This window comes from Macaca fascicularis, chromosome 7 (assembly GCF_037993035.2).
Source record: "Macaca fascicularis isolate 582-1 chromosome 7, T2T-MFA8v1.1".
In the NCBI taxonomy this organism is placed as follows: domain Eukaryota; kingdom Metazoa; phylum Chordata; class Mammalia; order Primates; family Cercopithecidae; genus Macaca; species Macaca fascicularis.
The window spans coordinates 55,855,737-55,871,742 of record NC_088381.1 but is presented as its reverse complement, the minus strand read 5'-3'; the positions used below and the strand labels follow the sequence as shown (position 1 = coordinate 55,871,742).

At 42.2% G+C, this 16,006-nt stretch overlaps 2 protein-coding genes across 7 annotated transcripts in view; both read right to left on the bottom strand.

The window, feature by feature from the left end:
- Nucleotides 1-836, bottom strand: part of HYKK (hydroxylysine kinase) — a 32,589-nt gene extending 31,753 nt beyond the window's left edge. For 4 of the 6 annotated variants that reach the window (XR_278938.5, XM_045395876.3, XM_065548264.2 and 1 more), the window contains exon 1: nt 691-836. The gene's annotated coding sequence lies outside the window, so the exon portion shown is untranslated. Of the gene's footprint in view, nt 1-421 lie in introns of all 6 variants that reach the window. The other 2 variants (XR_012415238.1, XM_005560211.5) reach the window with 1 other exon arrangement.
- Nucleotides 837-7,054: 6,218 nt separating this feature from the next.
- Nucleotides 7,055-16,006, bottom strand: part of IREB2 (iron responsive element binding protein 2) — a 64,117-nt gene continuing 55,165 nt past the window's right edge. The window contains exons 19-22 of the mRNA XM_005560209.4: nt 14,773-14,920; nt 14,566-14,688; nt 11,494-11,679; nt 7,055-10,447 (exon numbers count right to left, since the gene is read on the bottom strand). Of these exons, the coding sequence (XP_005560266.1) occupies nt 10,337-10,447; nt 11,494-11,679; nt 14,566-14,688; nt 14,773-14,920 (568 nt within the window). The 3' untranslated portion in view covers nt 7,055-10,336. The remainder of the gene's footprint in view (nt 10,448-11,493; nt 11,680-14,565; nt 14,689-14,772; nt 14,921-16,006) is intronic.

Below are 16,006 nucleotides of genomic sequence, written 5' to 3'. Positions count from 1 at the left end.
GCTGCGTCCTTCCAAGGGATTATACCCAGTCAATGTCTGTATTCTCAGCCCCTAGGCTAGTCCCTTATTTAATGTTAAATGGTGAACCAAGGGTGACCTTCACTCCACAGACCCATGGGGCAGTTCACACCCAAGGGGATCATGAAACAGAAAGGTGGGGAATCTAGCATCTGTAGTTTTTCAAAGACAACAATACACTACTAGGTGCTTTTAAGGGTCTTCCTGGTGGGTGAAGGGGAAAGAGTGGTGGGTGAGCGGGCTGTGGAGGGGCTGCTGAACCAAGAGGCAGGAAAAGAGAGGAGGAGGGCGCACGAGTCAGGTTCGCAGCGTTATCAGTGAGGTCCAGTGGAGCTCAGAGACTGCTCCCAGTAGACACCTGCCAGGCGCCGGCACAGTCCTCGGCCAGCGACCCCACACAGACCTGGGAGGGCTGCCCTCGACAGCTTCTCGGGTGCCACGCTTTCATTCTGGGGGCCCAGCTCAGCCCTCCTAGGTTACAGGTGAGGTCCGGGGAGAAGGGTGACTTGCCCATCACGCACGCAGCGAGCTGAGGGTAGCGCGGACTGGAGGAGCCTGAGGCGTAGGACTCGCAGCTCCACACTCGCAGCGAGACTCCCTGCCCTCGGGGACGCCCCCGACTCCCGCAGCGGGGACGCGGGGCTCGTCTCTGCTTTCCCCTCCTTGGCTCACCCGCAGCGACCCGACGTCCTGGGGTGGATCCCGCTCTCCAGCAGCCGGGTATTGCGGCCTCGGCCGGGCACTGTGGCCAGGAGGTACACCAGGGTCCGCAGGGTCCGCAGAGGCCGCAGCCCCCGCGCCCCTCCTCCAAGCCCCGCGAGTCCTGACTTCTGATTGGCTCCCCCTCGTCCCTCGCCGCCCAGTCAGCGCAGACTATTGGAAGGCGGGGCGAGGCCGGGAGACCGGGATTTTTTTCCTGGCCCCGCCTAGGAGGCTGCTACAGAACAGAACAGAAATTCAGAGATCCGACTTCCGTTGACTTTCTGCAACTCTGCCCCGCCTTCTCACAGTGAGTATCCCAGTCAGAATTCGGCTACATTTTCATGAATCGGACTCCTTATTCCTGATTGGCTCTCCGGGTTGCCGCCCCACCCCGAGTGGGCAGGCTTTCGGCTCTTGAGTGGCACCTCCGAGTTCCCCAGGGTCCAGGTTGTCGTGGCTGTAACCCTGACGGCTCCTCACCCGCATCCACGTTTTTGTTTCCTAGCCTTCCCTCCTTCTGTTGGAGGCACGTATCCTGGAAGTGATACGTTTAGAAAACGTGGCCCCAGGGAGACGACCCTAGACCAGCCCCAGGAACTGCAAGAGTCCTGTTTGGAAGGCCTGAGTAAGGCCTGGCTGCGTTCCGCAGGGAGATGCTGGAATGTTAGAACCCGAACAGTTTAGGCAGGGCGCAGGTGGCTCACGCCTGTAATCCCAGCAATTTGGGAGGCCGAGGCGGGAGGATCACCTGAGGTCAGGAGCTCGAGACCAGCCTGGCCAACATGTGAAACCCCCTCTCTACTAAAAATACAAAAATTAGACTCGGGGGTAGGTATGCCTGCAGCTGCAGAAAGATGTATGGGAACAGACACACAACTCTCCCTCCCAGATAAGCGCAACAAAGAGATGCAGAAGCAATCCAAGCCTCTGATAAACTCTCCCACCCCGAATCCTTAAAAACTTACTTAGTCTGTAAGAGTGTGCCTCTGACCTAACTTGGGCAGACGCCCCTGTCAAGTTTGTTTTCTCTAAAATAAACCTCTCATGATCTTAACTGTCAAGGGCATGAGGCACTGATAAATAGCTTGATGCCCTTCTCCAGCCAAGCAGGACTTCTCGGGTAAGTCAGAGCACTCTTATCTACTGTAGGCTACTGGAAGAGAGTCATGGGCACTGGTCCACTCATGCCTGCAACTTGGTCTCTATTTTGTTTTTGCCAAGGCACATCCACCCTGCTTTCTGTCAGGATATAACACACTCGGATTATCTATAGTCACCCTGATTAACTTGGATGATTCTCAAACCCCTATCAACCACCTACTGAGGGAGGCTTCTTCTCCTGCTTTAGATACGGTTCTTACCTGCTTCACTTCCTTTTTTTTTTTTTTTTAGACAGAGTCTCGCTCTGTCACCCAGGCTGGAGTGCAGTGGCCGGATCTCAGCTCACTGCAAGCTCCGCCTCCCGGGTTCACGCCATTCTCGCCTCAGCCTCCCAAGTAGCTGGGACTACAGGCGCCCGCCACCACGCCCGGCTAGTTTTTTGTATTTTTTTAGTAGAGACGGGGTTTCACCGTGTTAGCCAGGATGGTCTCGATCTCCTGACCTCGTGATCCTCCCGTCTCGGCCTCCCAAAGTGCTGGAATTACAGGCTTGAGCCACCGTGCCCGGCACCTGCTTCACTTCTAATCTCCAAAAGGCAGGGCTGTTTTTCACAACCCCAGGGGAACATAATTAATATCTCATTCCTTTAGATTGTCAGAGTAATTTTGACTTGGATTTTTCTGTAACCAGAATTGGAATCCTACTGGCTCCCTTAGGCCCCTCTGCATGCCTTTTCCCTTGAGTGGCTTCTGAGTTATTTCCACCTGACATTATTCCAGCTATATTGGTATTTTTCTACTTCTCTTGGGATGAGGGAATGGGAATTAAGATTGAATCTGTAAATTGTGAGAATTGGAGGCAGGGCTACTGGATCCACAACTGCCTCTTTGGTATGTGCCTGTTTCCACTCTGTGAATTCTTTTGAAATATTGTATTTGGTAGGGTGCAGTGGCTCACGCCTGTAATCCGAGCATTTGGGGAGGCTGATGGAGGTGGATTACTTGAGTTCAGGAGTTTGAGACCCGCCTGGACAACATGGTGAAACCCCATCTCTACTAAAAAGACAAAAATTAGCCGTGCATGGTGGCAGACCCCTGTAATCCCAGCTCCTAGGAGGCTGAGGTAGGAGAATCGCTTGAACCTGGGAGGTGGAGTTTGCAGTGAGCCGAGATTGCACCACTGCACTCCAGCCTGGACAACAGAGCAAGACTCCGTCTCAAAAAAGAAAAAAAAAATGTACTTTGGAAATTGCCTTTTTCACTTTAAGTGACCATTTCCTTGTTTTAAAGAATATCCTCATACATAAATCTTTCGTGCACTTTATGTGTTTAAACTGCTCAGCATCATATTACTAGGAATAAGATAATAAACACTTTTAAGGCCTTTTTATTTATTTATTTTGAGACAGGGTCTCAATCTGTTGCTCAGGAGTGCAGTGGCACTATCTCAGCTCACTGCAGCCTCTGCCTCCTGTGCTCAAGGGATCCGCCTGCCTCAGCCTCCCGAGTAGCTGGGACTATAGGCGCGCATCACTACGCCCCGCTCCTTTTTTGTAGAGAGGGGTTTCGCCATGTTTCCCAGGCTGGTCTTGAACTCCTGGGTTAAGCAATCCTCCCACCTCAGCCTAGCAAAGTGTTGGGATTACGGGCGTGAGCCACTGCACCCGGTCTAAGCCTCTTAATACATGTTGCCAAATCATGTTTTCCTCTCAATAATGCCAACATTGGATATCATGATTTTTTTTTTTTTTTTTTTTTTTTTGGAGACGGAGTCTTGCACTGTTGCCAAGGCTGGAGTGCAGTGGCGCCATCTTGGCTCACTGCAAGCTCCGTCTCCCGGGTTTACGCCATTCTCCTGCCTCTCAGCCTCCTGAGTAGCTGGGACTACAGGCGCCCGCCACCACACCCGGCTAATTTTTTGTATTTTTTTTTTTTTTTTTTTTTTTTTTTTAAGTAGAGACGGGGTTTCACGGTGTTAGCCAGGATGGTCTCAATCTCCTGACCTCGTGATCTGCCCGCCTTGGCCTCCCAAAGTGCTGGGATTACAGGCGTGAGCCACCGCGCCTGGCTGGATATCATGATTTTTTAAAGTTCCACCAACGTAAGACAAGATGTGTTGTCTTTTTTTTTTTTGAGACGGAGTTTTGCTCTGTCACCCAGCCTGGAGTACAATGGTGTGGTCCCAGCTCACTGCAACCACCACCTCCTGGGTTCAAGCGATTCTCCCGCCTCAGCCTCCCAAGTAGCTAGGACTACAGGCACATGCCACCATACCCAGCTAATTTTTGTATTTTTAGTAGATACGGGGTTTCACTATGTTGGCCAGGCTGGTCTCGAACTGACCTCGTGATCCGCCTGCCTCGGCATCCCAAAGTGCTGAGATTACAGGCGTGAGCCACCGTGCCTGGCCAGATATCTCATTTTAAGCCGGGCGTGATGTTGCAAGTCTATAGTCCCAGCTACTCCAGGAGGCTTAGGCAGGAAAAGTGCTTGAGCCCTGGAGTTCGAGGTCAGCCTGGGCCACATAGTGAGACTGGTTTCTAGGGGTGAAAAAAATGTCATGTCGTTGTATTAATGTTTCTTCAGTTGGCTACTGGAGCAGTTTTACGTAGTGGCTCTCAAACATAGCTCAGTGGCTGGTCATGGTGGCTCATGCCTGTAATCCCAGCAGTCTGGGAGGCTGAGGTGGGAGAACTGATTGAGGCCAGGCTTTTTTTGTTTTGTTTTTAAAAAGAGCTCAGTGATAAAAAAAAAAAAAAAAAAAAAAAACTGGAGTGAAACAAAATGAACAATTTGCAGTGAGAGTATAGACATGATTTTACATTATAAAACAATGTCCCATAAAATATCCCAGCAGTTTTATGATACTTCCTTTATATATTACAAGTTGTTTAAAATGCTCAAAATTGGCTTTAGTCTCCACAGTGGGCTACAGCTAAAGCAGCGCTTAGAGGAAAATTTAAATATTTACATTTACATTGGAGGAAAAGTGTTAACAAAGCTGGGGGAAAGGAGGAAATTAAATAAGTAACAGGAAACACTTAAGAGCAGAAACCAATAAAAGACAACAAACCGGGCACGGTGGCTCATGCCTGTAATCCTAGCACTTTGGGAGGCTGCGGCAGGCTGATCACGTGAGGTCAGGAGTTTGCGACCAGCCTGGCCAACAGGGGGAAACCCCGTCTCTACCAAAAATATAAAACAAATTAGCTGGGCATGGTGGCACATGCCTGTAATCCCAGCTACTCGGGAGGCTGAGGCAGGAGAATTGCTTGAACCCGGGAGGTGGAGGTTGCGTTAAGCCGAGATCGTGCCACTGCACTTCAGACTGGGCAACAGAGCCAGACTCCGTCTCAAAAAAAAAAAAACAAAAAAAAAAAACCCAAAACCAAACAAAAAACCAGAAAACAATGTAAAAAATTGGCTCTTTAAAAAATTAATTCAATTTCTAACCCCTTAGAAAGACTGATCAAGGAAAAAAAAGAAAACACAAATTACCAATATTGGTAATAAAAAGGGACCCTGCCACAGACCATACAGATATTAATAGATGGAAAATATTGAAAAAAAAATGCTTTAAAATTCAGTACTACCACCACGTAAACACAACATTCACAGTGACAACACACTTATTTAAGAGACAGGATCTTGCTCTCACCCAGGCTGGAGTGCAGTGGCATAAATCATAGCTCGCTGCTGCCTCAACCTAGGCTCAAGCAATCCTCCTGCCTCAGCCTCCTAAGTAGCTGGGACTACAGGTGCACACTACCACACCAAGCTAATTGTTATTATTAAGAGACAGGGCCTTGCTATGTTGCCCAGGGTGGGGTCAAATTCCTGACTTCAAGTGATCCTCCTGCCTCCTGCCTTGGCCTCCCAAAGTGTTGGAACTATAGATGTGAACCACCTCGCCTGGCCCACACTTGTTGTTATACAAGCAAATTTTGTGAGAATTATTTGCTTTTGCAATAAATGCATTTTTCAAGTATACAACACAGGTTTATAACATACATCAAATCAAAATGGTAAAGCTGAAGCTACTTTGTAATTAAAAAGCAAAATTAGCATCAAGTGAAAACTGTAAACCAACTAAATGCTACACTGATGAAGCTGGAAATTTCCTCCCAGGCGGATATTCAAACTATCAGCTTGTGCCTATGTTGGTATTAGCCTTTGTAATGCAAAATTCTTAGAATACTAAATTGGAATCCTTAGAAAATTCCAATAAAGTGCCAATTGTGGTTTATGATTACTGAATTCTAATAAATAAACCTTACTCATTTAGGTTGCTAATAGTGGGAAGAAAGGATACATCTTTTTGAATCAATGTTCCCGCCTAAATCTCATGTGGGATTGTAATCCCCAGTGTTGGAGGTGGGGCCTGGTGGGAGGTGACTGGATTATGGGGGCAGTTTCTTATGGTTTAACACCATCCCCCTTGGTGCTGTCCCTATAGTGAGTTCTCCTGACATCTGGTTGTTTAAAAGTGTGGAACCTCCCCTGTCCCTCTCCTCCTCTTGCTCTGGCCATGTGAAGTGCTTGCTCCCACTTAATCTTCCACCGTGATTGTAAGTTTCCTGAGGCCTCCCCAGAAGCCGAGCAGATGCCAGCATCATGCTTCCTGTACATCCTGCAGAACCATGAGCCAATTAAACCTCTTTTTAAAATAAATTACCCAGTCTCAGGCATTTCTTTATACAATGCGAGAACAAATACACCTGGGATCCTGGCTCCCAGCTTCCAATGACTTGCTTCATGAACATTAATGAACAGGCAGCACAGAGAGCAGGCATCCTCCTGCCCTGCGCTGCTCCTGTAGCACAGAGGCACAGGAACACATAGCATCTGGATGGCAGCACATTTCGTTTTTTTTTTTTTTTTTTCTGAGACGGAGTCCCACTCTGTTGCCGAGGCTGGAGTGCTGTGGCGCAATTTCCGCTCACTGCAAACTCTGCCTCCCAGGTTTACGCCATTCTCCTGCCTCAGCCTCCCAAGTAGCTGGGACTACAGGTACCTGCCACCATGTCCGGCTAATTTTTTTATTTTTAGTAGAGACTGGGTTTCACCATGTTGGCCAGGATGGTCTTGATCTCCTGACCTTGTGATCTGCCCACCTTGGCCTCCCAAAGTGCTGGGATTACACGCATGAGCTACTGTGCCCAGCCGGATGGCAGCACATTTCCTACATCATTTTGTTTTATTTCCAAGTACTACAAAATAGAACAAGAATCAAATGTGATAATACAATTTTCTTTATTAAAAATAATTTACAGCATCAGTAACATATACACAATTGTCATCAACTGAACTTCGCCTCCAATATATTTTTATACAATACTTAACATTATTGAACTTAAAACTGTTACACTGTTTTGTTGGCTTTAAATAATAGACAATGATTTTTGTCTATTACTTAGTGATAGACAAAGTGATTACTTTGTCTGTTACTTAAGTGAGATTATGTTTTCATAGCCACATATTATGTGTAAAATTGATAGAAACATCAGCAATATCACCCTTTAGGGGAAAAAAACACTGAAAAAGCCAAAGTCCACCCTCTTCTTCTCTCTTATCACTCCAATCAAACTAAGATAGGGTAAACATCCAGTATCTTAGTATCTTCTCCTAAACCTAAAGACAAAAGAAAGGTGTCTTCTATTCAACCACAGAAAAATGTCAAATAATTTCTCCTCATCCTCTCATTCATCACTGTGAAAGCAAATGAACACAACCTTGTTACCATATATGCAGGCAACTATGATTCTGACTTAGGTCCTAGCTTTACTTTCCTTTAGTACAACTGTTGTTTGATTACCAATGAAAACCTGAGCACTCTGGCTAGAGGGATACTAGTACCTTCTTTCAAATGTCAGCATGGAGATAAAATAGTGACAACTGTCATCTTAGATACTTTTTAGATATAATAATGGCAATTCAGTGGCTGGATGACATTTTCATTGATTCCATTGTATAAGAGTAGCAAAACCCTAAAATATGAAAATGGCAATGACATGTAGCATAATGTTTTTAAAGTATAAAAAAAACCCTGCTGTTGGTAATGACCTTTGAAATTGTACTTTAAGCTTACAACACTGATTTGCTTTTCTTGTGTGTCTGACATTACACTTCCTTATTTTTTTTGGTAACACAAAATTATCCAGGTATAGTCAAAAAAGAAGATATAGACAATAAAAACAGATGCCACATTTTGCAAACACAGCATTTGGCTAGAGGCAGAATTATAAGGTATACATATTAAAACATACATCCACGACTCTCCTCCTCAATTTGGAACCATGTTTATCAAGTTTTAACTTCATTGTATATAAGCCAAAAAATTAAGAGAACCTTGATTTGTTCCTGAAATACAAGATTTGCTTGTATTATTACTGGACTAGGTAGACTGGATATGTGAATGTTTAATTCATAGTTAGCTAGCTTTACCATCATCTCCTGAATCAGCTGCTGAGGATGCCTGTGCCTCCGCCCATAACTATATATAGAGTATGCTTTCAGAACAATATAGGCCGGGTGCGGTGGCTCACAACTGTAATCCCAGCACTTTGGGAGGTTGAGGTGGGTGGATCACGAGGTCAAGAGATTCAGATCATCTGGCCAACATGGTGAAACCCCGTCTCTACTAAAACTACAAAAATTAGCTGGGCGTGGTAGCGCATGCTTGTAGTCCCAGCTACTCAGGAGGCTGAGGCAGAAGAATCACTTGAACCCGGGAGGCGGAGGTTGCAGTGAGCCAAGATCATGCCATTGCACTCCAGCCTGGTGACAGAGCAAGACTCCGTCTCAAAAAACAAAAAACAAAACAAAACAGATTTGTTTCCTGCTGCACAATCTGGAATTACCATTTCTTCAGAGCACATACAGGCATTTCATCATTCAACTTGTAATTTCTCCTAACTCATGTTTTCATGTAAATTAAAAACACATGCACTGACAAATAAATATACAGTATATATCAAGAACACAATATAATTTGAAAGTGTCGAAGAAAATACTTATACAAAATTTAAATAAGGAAATCATTTTGTCAAACTCTAGTCCGTCTTATTGTCTAAACACATATTTGCAAAATATTTTCAAAAGATTGTATGATTATGTGCAAAGTTCTCAGTGGTCTTCATCCACTGGTTTGGTAGTTTCAGCATTTTGCTTAAAACAAGTAATTATTTATGCAATGTGAACTAATTCTGAATTGCAGTAACTAAGTCATAGAAAGATCTCTATGTGAAAAAAAAATCGCTACAATTAACCTTTAGCCTGCTAAATTTCTTAATTAAGAAATGGTATAGAACCTTCTATAATTAATTTTCCAACCTTTTTTTAAAAAATTGCCAAACATCTTGTTGACAGAACATTTGATGTGATGGGCAGACATGCATATTGAGGATACATAGTACTCAGCAACAACTTAAGTGTTTTATCCTTACAGTCAGCTTTGGTTAAAACATAACAAAATTAATAGAATCATGCATCGCAGGTGATAAATGATTCAAAATGACAGGAAATCAATTTAATGAAGAAATAGCAACATTTAAAAAATGCATAGGGTTGAGTACCCGTATAATTGAGGGTGGATAATTTAAATGTCTAGAAGAAATCAGTTCAGAGTTTAATGATTAAATAACATTCTTTTTAGCAAGTATGAGTGTGAAATTTTGGTTAATGACACCGAAAATATTAGGTTATAGGAAGTTACAGTATTACATAAGGTGAGCAAAAAAATCTAATCCAATTAATATAATGCCATCGGGGGCTTGTCAGATAGTCACAGTGGCAAACTGCTGAAACATTAAAGGCTGCGTCATATGTGATATGTATTTCCACTGCTAATACATGGTGCCACACAATCAGTTGTATTTTGCCATGGTCCATCTTCGTATGTGGAGGGAACCTTGGCTGGACTGGACAGAATGATTGTGACCTGGGGCAGGTTCTATCCCTTGAAGTTAGACTAAGGATAAACCTGATTATATGACAAACTAAGAATGCCAAATGTGTCCAGCTCAATTCTGAAGAGCAATTAATATACTTAAAAGGTCCACTTATAAATGAGATTCCAATGACCACAATTTTAGAGTCTAATCTGGCTTCTTGTATTTCAATCTGCTACTCTTAAACCAACAAACAGTAGTACACAGTTTTATTGGTGCAAAACTAAACAACTCCAGGAAGGTTACTCATATAAGAATCTTCAACACAAATTCTGCCTTTATTTACAAAATGGTCTGATAAAATATCGCCCCCCCCCATACTTACAGGTCTCTTCCACAACACACTTCACACGTTGATTTTAGCAATGTTAATAGCACCATTCGTATATTATTTAAAATCAAGAAGATTTCATTTCAGTTACTATGTTGATTCATCATCATTTACATCCATGGATGAGATAAGTGAGTATACTGGGACTATCTGCAGCTCCATGGTAAGGATTCCTGGGTCCAGCACAAAAGGCTTTGCAGTTATCAGTTATGAAAGGTATCCATGGTAAGTAGATACTATGAGAATTTTCGTGCCACAAAGTTTAATAATCCTCCATGTTTGTACAATGTTATTTCCACATCATCTTCAAACGAAGCAATCACGCTGAATACTTTTCCAGTGCTTGTCTTTCAAGAAACAAAAACATCTCATGTGAGCAAGTAAATCTTCCAGCTGCTACTTGGTGGTTAAGACCATCTGTCTTCATATTTAATGACTATACTTGCCACATATTCTGTCTGATTTATCCTGGTTCTAATTTCTTATATTCTGATTGCCTGAAACTTTTCTGCTGCTTGAAAAACACCTGAGGGCCGGGCGCGGTGGCTCAAGCCTGTAATCCCAGCACTTTGGGAGGCCGAGGCGGGTGGATCACGAGGTCAGGAGATCGAGACTATCCTGGCTAACACGGTGAAACCCCGTCTCTACTAAAAATACAAAAAAATTAGCCGGGCGTGGTAGCGGGCGCCTGTAGTCCCAGCTACTTGGGAGGCTGAGTCGGGAGAATGGCGTGAACCCAGGGGGCGGAGCTTGCAGTGAGCCGAGATCGCGCCACTGCACTCCAGCCTGGGAGACACAGCGAGACTCCGTCTCAAAAAAAAAAAAAAAAAAAAAAAAAAGAAAAACACCTGAGATACCTGATCATGGGCTTCATAGCTAAGTAGAAAAATAGCTACATTTAGATTTTGACTTATTAATTGGGGAAGTTATACTCACTATTCATATTCATTTTACACCAAATATTCATTGCATGTAATCAATAACTCCTACTCTTTCCCCTTTTTTCTTAGTTGTAAAGTCTGTTTTGCTCTAACTTTGAACGTTCAACTTTGCCCTCTCTTTGGAGTGGTATGTATGCCTCCGTCAAAATTAGATCGGGACAGCAAAAAAATGACATGACCACCATGAAAAGGAAACTGGCACTTGTTAAGTGGAAGTCAAGATTCCCCTCCATGTGTTCTTTTTTCTGGTATAAGCATCCAGTTCTTTCCACTTTTCCTCAGAGAACCTGAACTATTAACATAGCTAGATTTAAGTATGGCGGAGGGAGTCATCTTAAATGGCAACTTAACATGCATTAAGGGACTTCACTATATAATTTACAGCAATTGATTCGTATTCAATTCATAAACATTTGAGTGCATAATCATATATTTGAAAATTTTAGAGATACCTGTATATTCAATGTAATTCCAGGAGACAGTTCTTCAGGAAATGTTAAAGAAAATGTTTCTCTACCGGAGAGGCCCAAGGAATCTGCATTTTCTCCTGGAAGGAACTGAAGTGGAGCTATGCCAATTCCAATCAAATGATCTTTGTGTATTTTTTCATAACTTTCGGCCAAAACAGCTTTCACACCCTGTAATAAATGTGCATTTTATTTCCTCCAATCACTTGTGAAAGTTATTTACTGAGCATTTAAAGGGGGTAAAAATCTACTTTGGCCTTTCTCTAAATACTTTTAGTCTAATACCTCATACTGCATCAATATTCTATCAAAGTATTTACAGAAACTTTTTATAGATTATTTTTCTGAATTTTTATGGAGCTCCCTAAATTATTCTGGCTCCCCTTCTGCTGCTCTAGGGTTAAGTACTGCCGCTGCCTACCACATCATAAGAGTTCTATAAATGGGCTGGTTCCTTTGACCCCAAAGTAGGGCTCAGAAGGATTTCTATTTAAACATGACAGATCTAATATATGTGTTCAACACTCTTGAAATGCCACTAAAATAAAGGAATAAAGAAGGTATATGGGGCCAGACACAGTGGCTTATATGCTTATAATCCCAGTACGTTGGAGGCTGAGGCAGAAGGATTATTTGAGGATGGGAGTTTGAGACCAGCCTAGGCAATATAGAGAGACCCTGTCTCTACAAAAAAAATAAAAAATAAAATAAAAAATAACAAGAACAGGCTGGATGCAGTGGTTCATGCCTATAATCCCAGCACTATGGGAGGCCGAGGTGGGCGGATCTCTTGAGGTCAGGAGTTTGAGACCAGCCTGGCCAACATGGTGAAACTCCATCTCTACCAAAAACAGAAAAATTAGCTGGGCATGGTGGTATACCTGTAATCTCAGCTACTAAGGAGGCTGAGGCAGGAGAATCACTTGAGGTTGGTAAACGGAGGTTGCAGGGAGATCACGCCACTGCATTCCAGCCTGGGCAAGAGAGTGAGACTCTGTCTCCAAAAAATATAAGTAACAACAATAATAAAGAGGGTATAAGCCCATAGCAACGAAGGGAATAGGATGAGAGAATTCTATAAATATTTAGAAAACAGAGATAGGTAACTGATTTAGAAGACAATGTTGAAACCACAGAATGATAAAATGAAATTAGAGAGTGATACCAGTCAAGGTCTGAGTTAATGTGCAACACAAGCCCCAGGAAAAGGATTGAGATTCAGAGGATGAGCTTCTCAGAATACTTGTGGATACAGGTTACAAGGCCACACAAAGCAGTAAGATCCAGCTCAATCCCCACTCCACAAGAGTAGAGGTTTATTCTCTGGAAAAAAAAAATGAGCCAAAGGCTCTAGACTTGTGTTTTTCAACTTTTTTCTCCACTGTCTACCTAAGGAGTCTTTTAAGACTTCCCCCCCCATAATTGTGTCTTCCTGTTCACCTCCTTTCTCTCCAAAATTTTAACACCACTAAGATGCCGTGTATCTTTTTATGTACTCTATATTTATCTGTACTTCACGTGCAAAAAGTAAAAATTTTTTTTTTTTTTACCACCTGAGAACCAATTTCTGTTCTTTGGGAGTGCCATCACCCCTCTTGAGAATATATTCTTTTTAAAAAATTTTTTTACTCATTTTCTGTTATAGCAGAAATAAGGAAGAGAATACATTCTCTAGACTGACAAACACTGGGCATAGGGGCTTGAGAATACCCCTGAAACAGGAGACTAAGTAGATGTCTACATCCTGAACGAGTCTCTTTCCTTGAAGACACTGAATGGCCTCAGAGAAAATACAGATAAGAACATATAGAATCTCTCAATGAAAAAGGTAGCTTATCACCCAATCACCTATAGTAAGGCACAGTAACTGACAAAACCCAGCCCTCATCCACGGCTTGTAATCAGTTTTTTAATATCTAACAAATGGAGGGCCAAGCATCACCTGCCATATGAGGAAAGCTTTCAACATCAAATACAAACACTAAAACACTTTCCAGGATAAAAAAGAACCTATACCTATCATTAATACTCATAATAATACTTATAATTAGTATCTTAGAAGGATGAGATTTTGGTTTATTCCTATAGCCCCTCAGAGTATTTACATTTTAAAGGAGATATTAAAGATTAAAATAAGAATGAGGCCTACATGATATCTGTGTTTCAGCCAGCCTTTTTAAAGCTACAATTGTAAAGAGAAGCACTTGTCAGTATGAAATGGCAAAAAGCACATGTCACATGACTATTCCCCCCAGCAGATGGCCTATTTGCTCTGCAATAAGGAAACAGTCTCAGGAGAAATGTCCTCCTGGCAGACAGCCAGGCACCACAATCTCCTATTTAGGGGGAAAAAAGGTGAAGCTTGGCCCACTACTTCAGAGTCTTTTACCCACTAATGGGGCAAATCTGAGAAAACTGAATCAAAAGGAGGCAAGTAAAATTAACAGTGGGGGCCAGGCACAGAGGCTCAAGCCTGTAATCCCAGCACGTTGGGAGGCCACAGCGGGAGGATCGCTTGAGCCTAGGAGTTCAAGATCAGCCTGAGCAAAATAGGGAGATTCCATCTCTACAAATAATACAAAAATTGGCCAGGGGTGGTAACTCATGGTTGTAGTCCCAGCTACTTGGGAGGCTGACACAGGAGAACTGATTGCACCTGGGAGGTCACGGCTGCAGAGAGCAGTGATTGCGCCACTTCACTCCAGTCTGGGTGACAAGGACACGGTCTCAAAACCAAAAAAACAACAACAACAACAAAAAAATCAATACGTATACTTATAAAACAACAGTTTAAAACAGAATTTCCTTTCCCTCTATTATGCTGACTTCTTCACATAAGACTGATGTAGGTTTAACCAAACTCAAGAGTATTAAAATGATACTAACGAGATGAGTACAAAGTATTATCTAAGATCACTGAAACAAACAAAACCCTCTATACCTATGAGGTTCAAATAACTATAAAAAATCCAAATAAACTTTGACAGTATGTTACTGACAAAAGGGAACATTTAAAACTCTTTGAAGCTTAAGATGATAAATTTTAAGATTCAATACCAGTAAATATGGTCCTTTGGCAGCCCAGTCTCTGGAGTTTCCTGAACCATATTTCTTTCCTGCTAAAATAATCAGTGGGATACCTTCTTTCTGGTACAGCTCTGCAGCCTCAAATACATCTAGCTGTAGATTAAAACAAACACAAAAATCTTTAATACAAATTTTGATCCAGTTAGAATTGTCTAAATACTTTGTGTGCATCCTCACCGTCTGTCCTGACGGAAAATGAATTGTTTTAGGAGCTGGTTTTCCAATAAACTTATTAAAAAGCTTGATATTTGCAAAAGTGCCTCTTGTCATTACAGCATCATTACCTCTTCGAGCTCCGTAAGAGTTGAATTCACGAGGGGTAAGGCTACAAGAAAGTAATGAAAATCAGTTTTCATTACATATGGAAAACAATCACACACTACTGAGTTGTAAGACTTATTAAAAATTTTTTTTATCACAGAAAATTTCAAACACAAACAAAAGAAAACAAAACCATGAATGTCCACACGCCTATCACTAAGCTATAACTTAACGGATTCTTGGTTTCTTCTACAGTCAACCCCATTAGATCATTTTGAAGCAAAACTGAGATATATTTTAACAGCATACATTTCAGTACATTTCTCTAAAAGATATAGATTTAAAATCTTTACACCAAAAAAAAAAAAATCACAATTTATTAACATCAGATAGTCAATATTCAAATGTCACTGATTATTTCCAAACTACTTTAAGTTGGCTTGTTCAAATCAGGATCAAAATGCAGTTCATAAATGCATTCAGTTGATCTCAAGTGTTTTAATCTACAGTTGACCTTTAAACATAAATTTGAGTTGTGTGGGTCCACTTATACAACGATTTTTTTCAACCAAATGCTGACAGAAAATATATTATTCACAGGATGCAGAAAACTGCAAATACGATTTTTCATGCATCTGCAGGACTGACTGTAGGAATTTTTCATGCATCTGCAGGACTGACTGTAGGAATTCAGTATGTGTGCATTTGGGTATACATGGGTGGTCCTGGAACCAATCCCACATCTATACCAAGGAGTGACAGTATATGTTCCCTCTCCTTCCTCCTGCTTGTGCTCTATCTGATGAAATAAAGTCACTTGTATACTTCTCTGTACCCACATTGTGTTGACTGCATCTCCATGGATCATTTAACAAGTTCTTCTGCCTTCTGTTCTTGTAAATCACATGTTAGATCCAGTGGCTTGATAAGATTTGGGTTTTTAATTTTTGGCAACAATGCTTCATAGGTCATGTGTACTTCTATCAGGAGGCACAAGATAGCCAATTGTCTTTTCCTGGAATGTTACCAGCTCATTGTGGGCTAGATTGCTTATTTTACTAGAGACTGTAAAATAGTGACACTATAATTCACCCATTCCTTCTTCATTTTTTAGCTATAAAAGTTCTATAAAGAAAAACTTTCCAGCAGG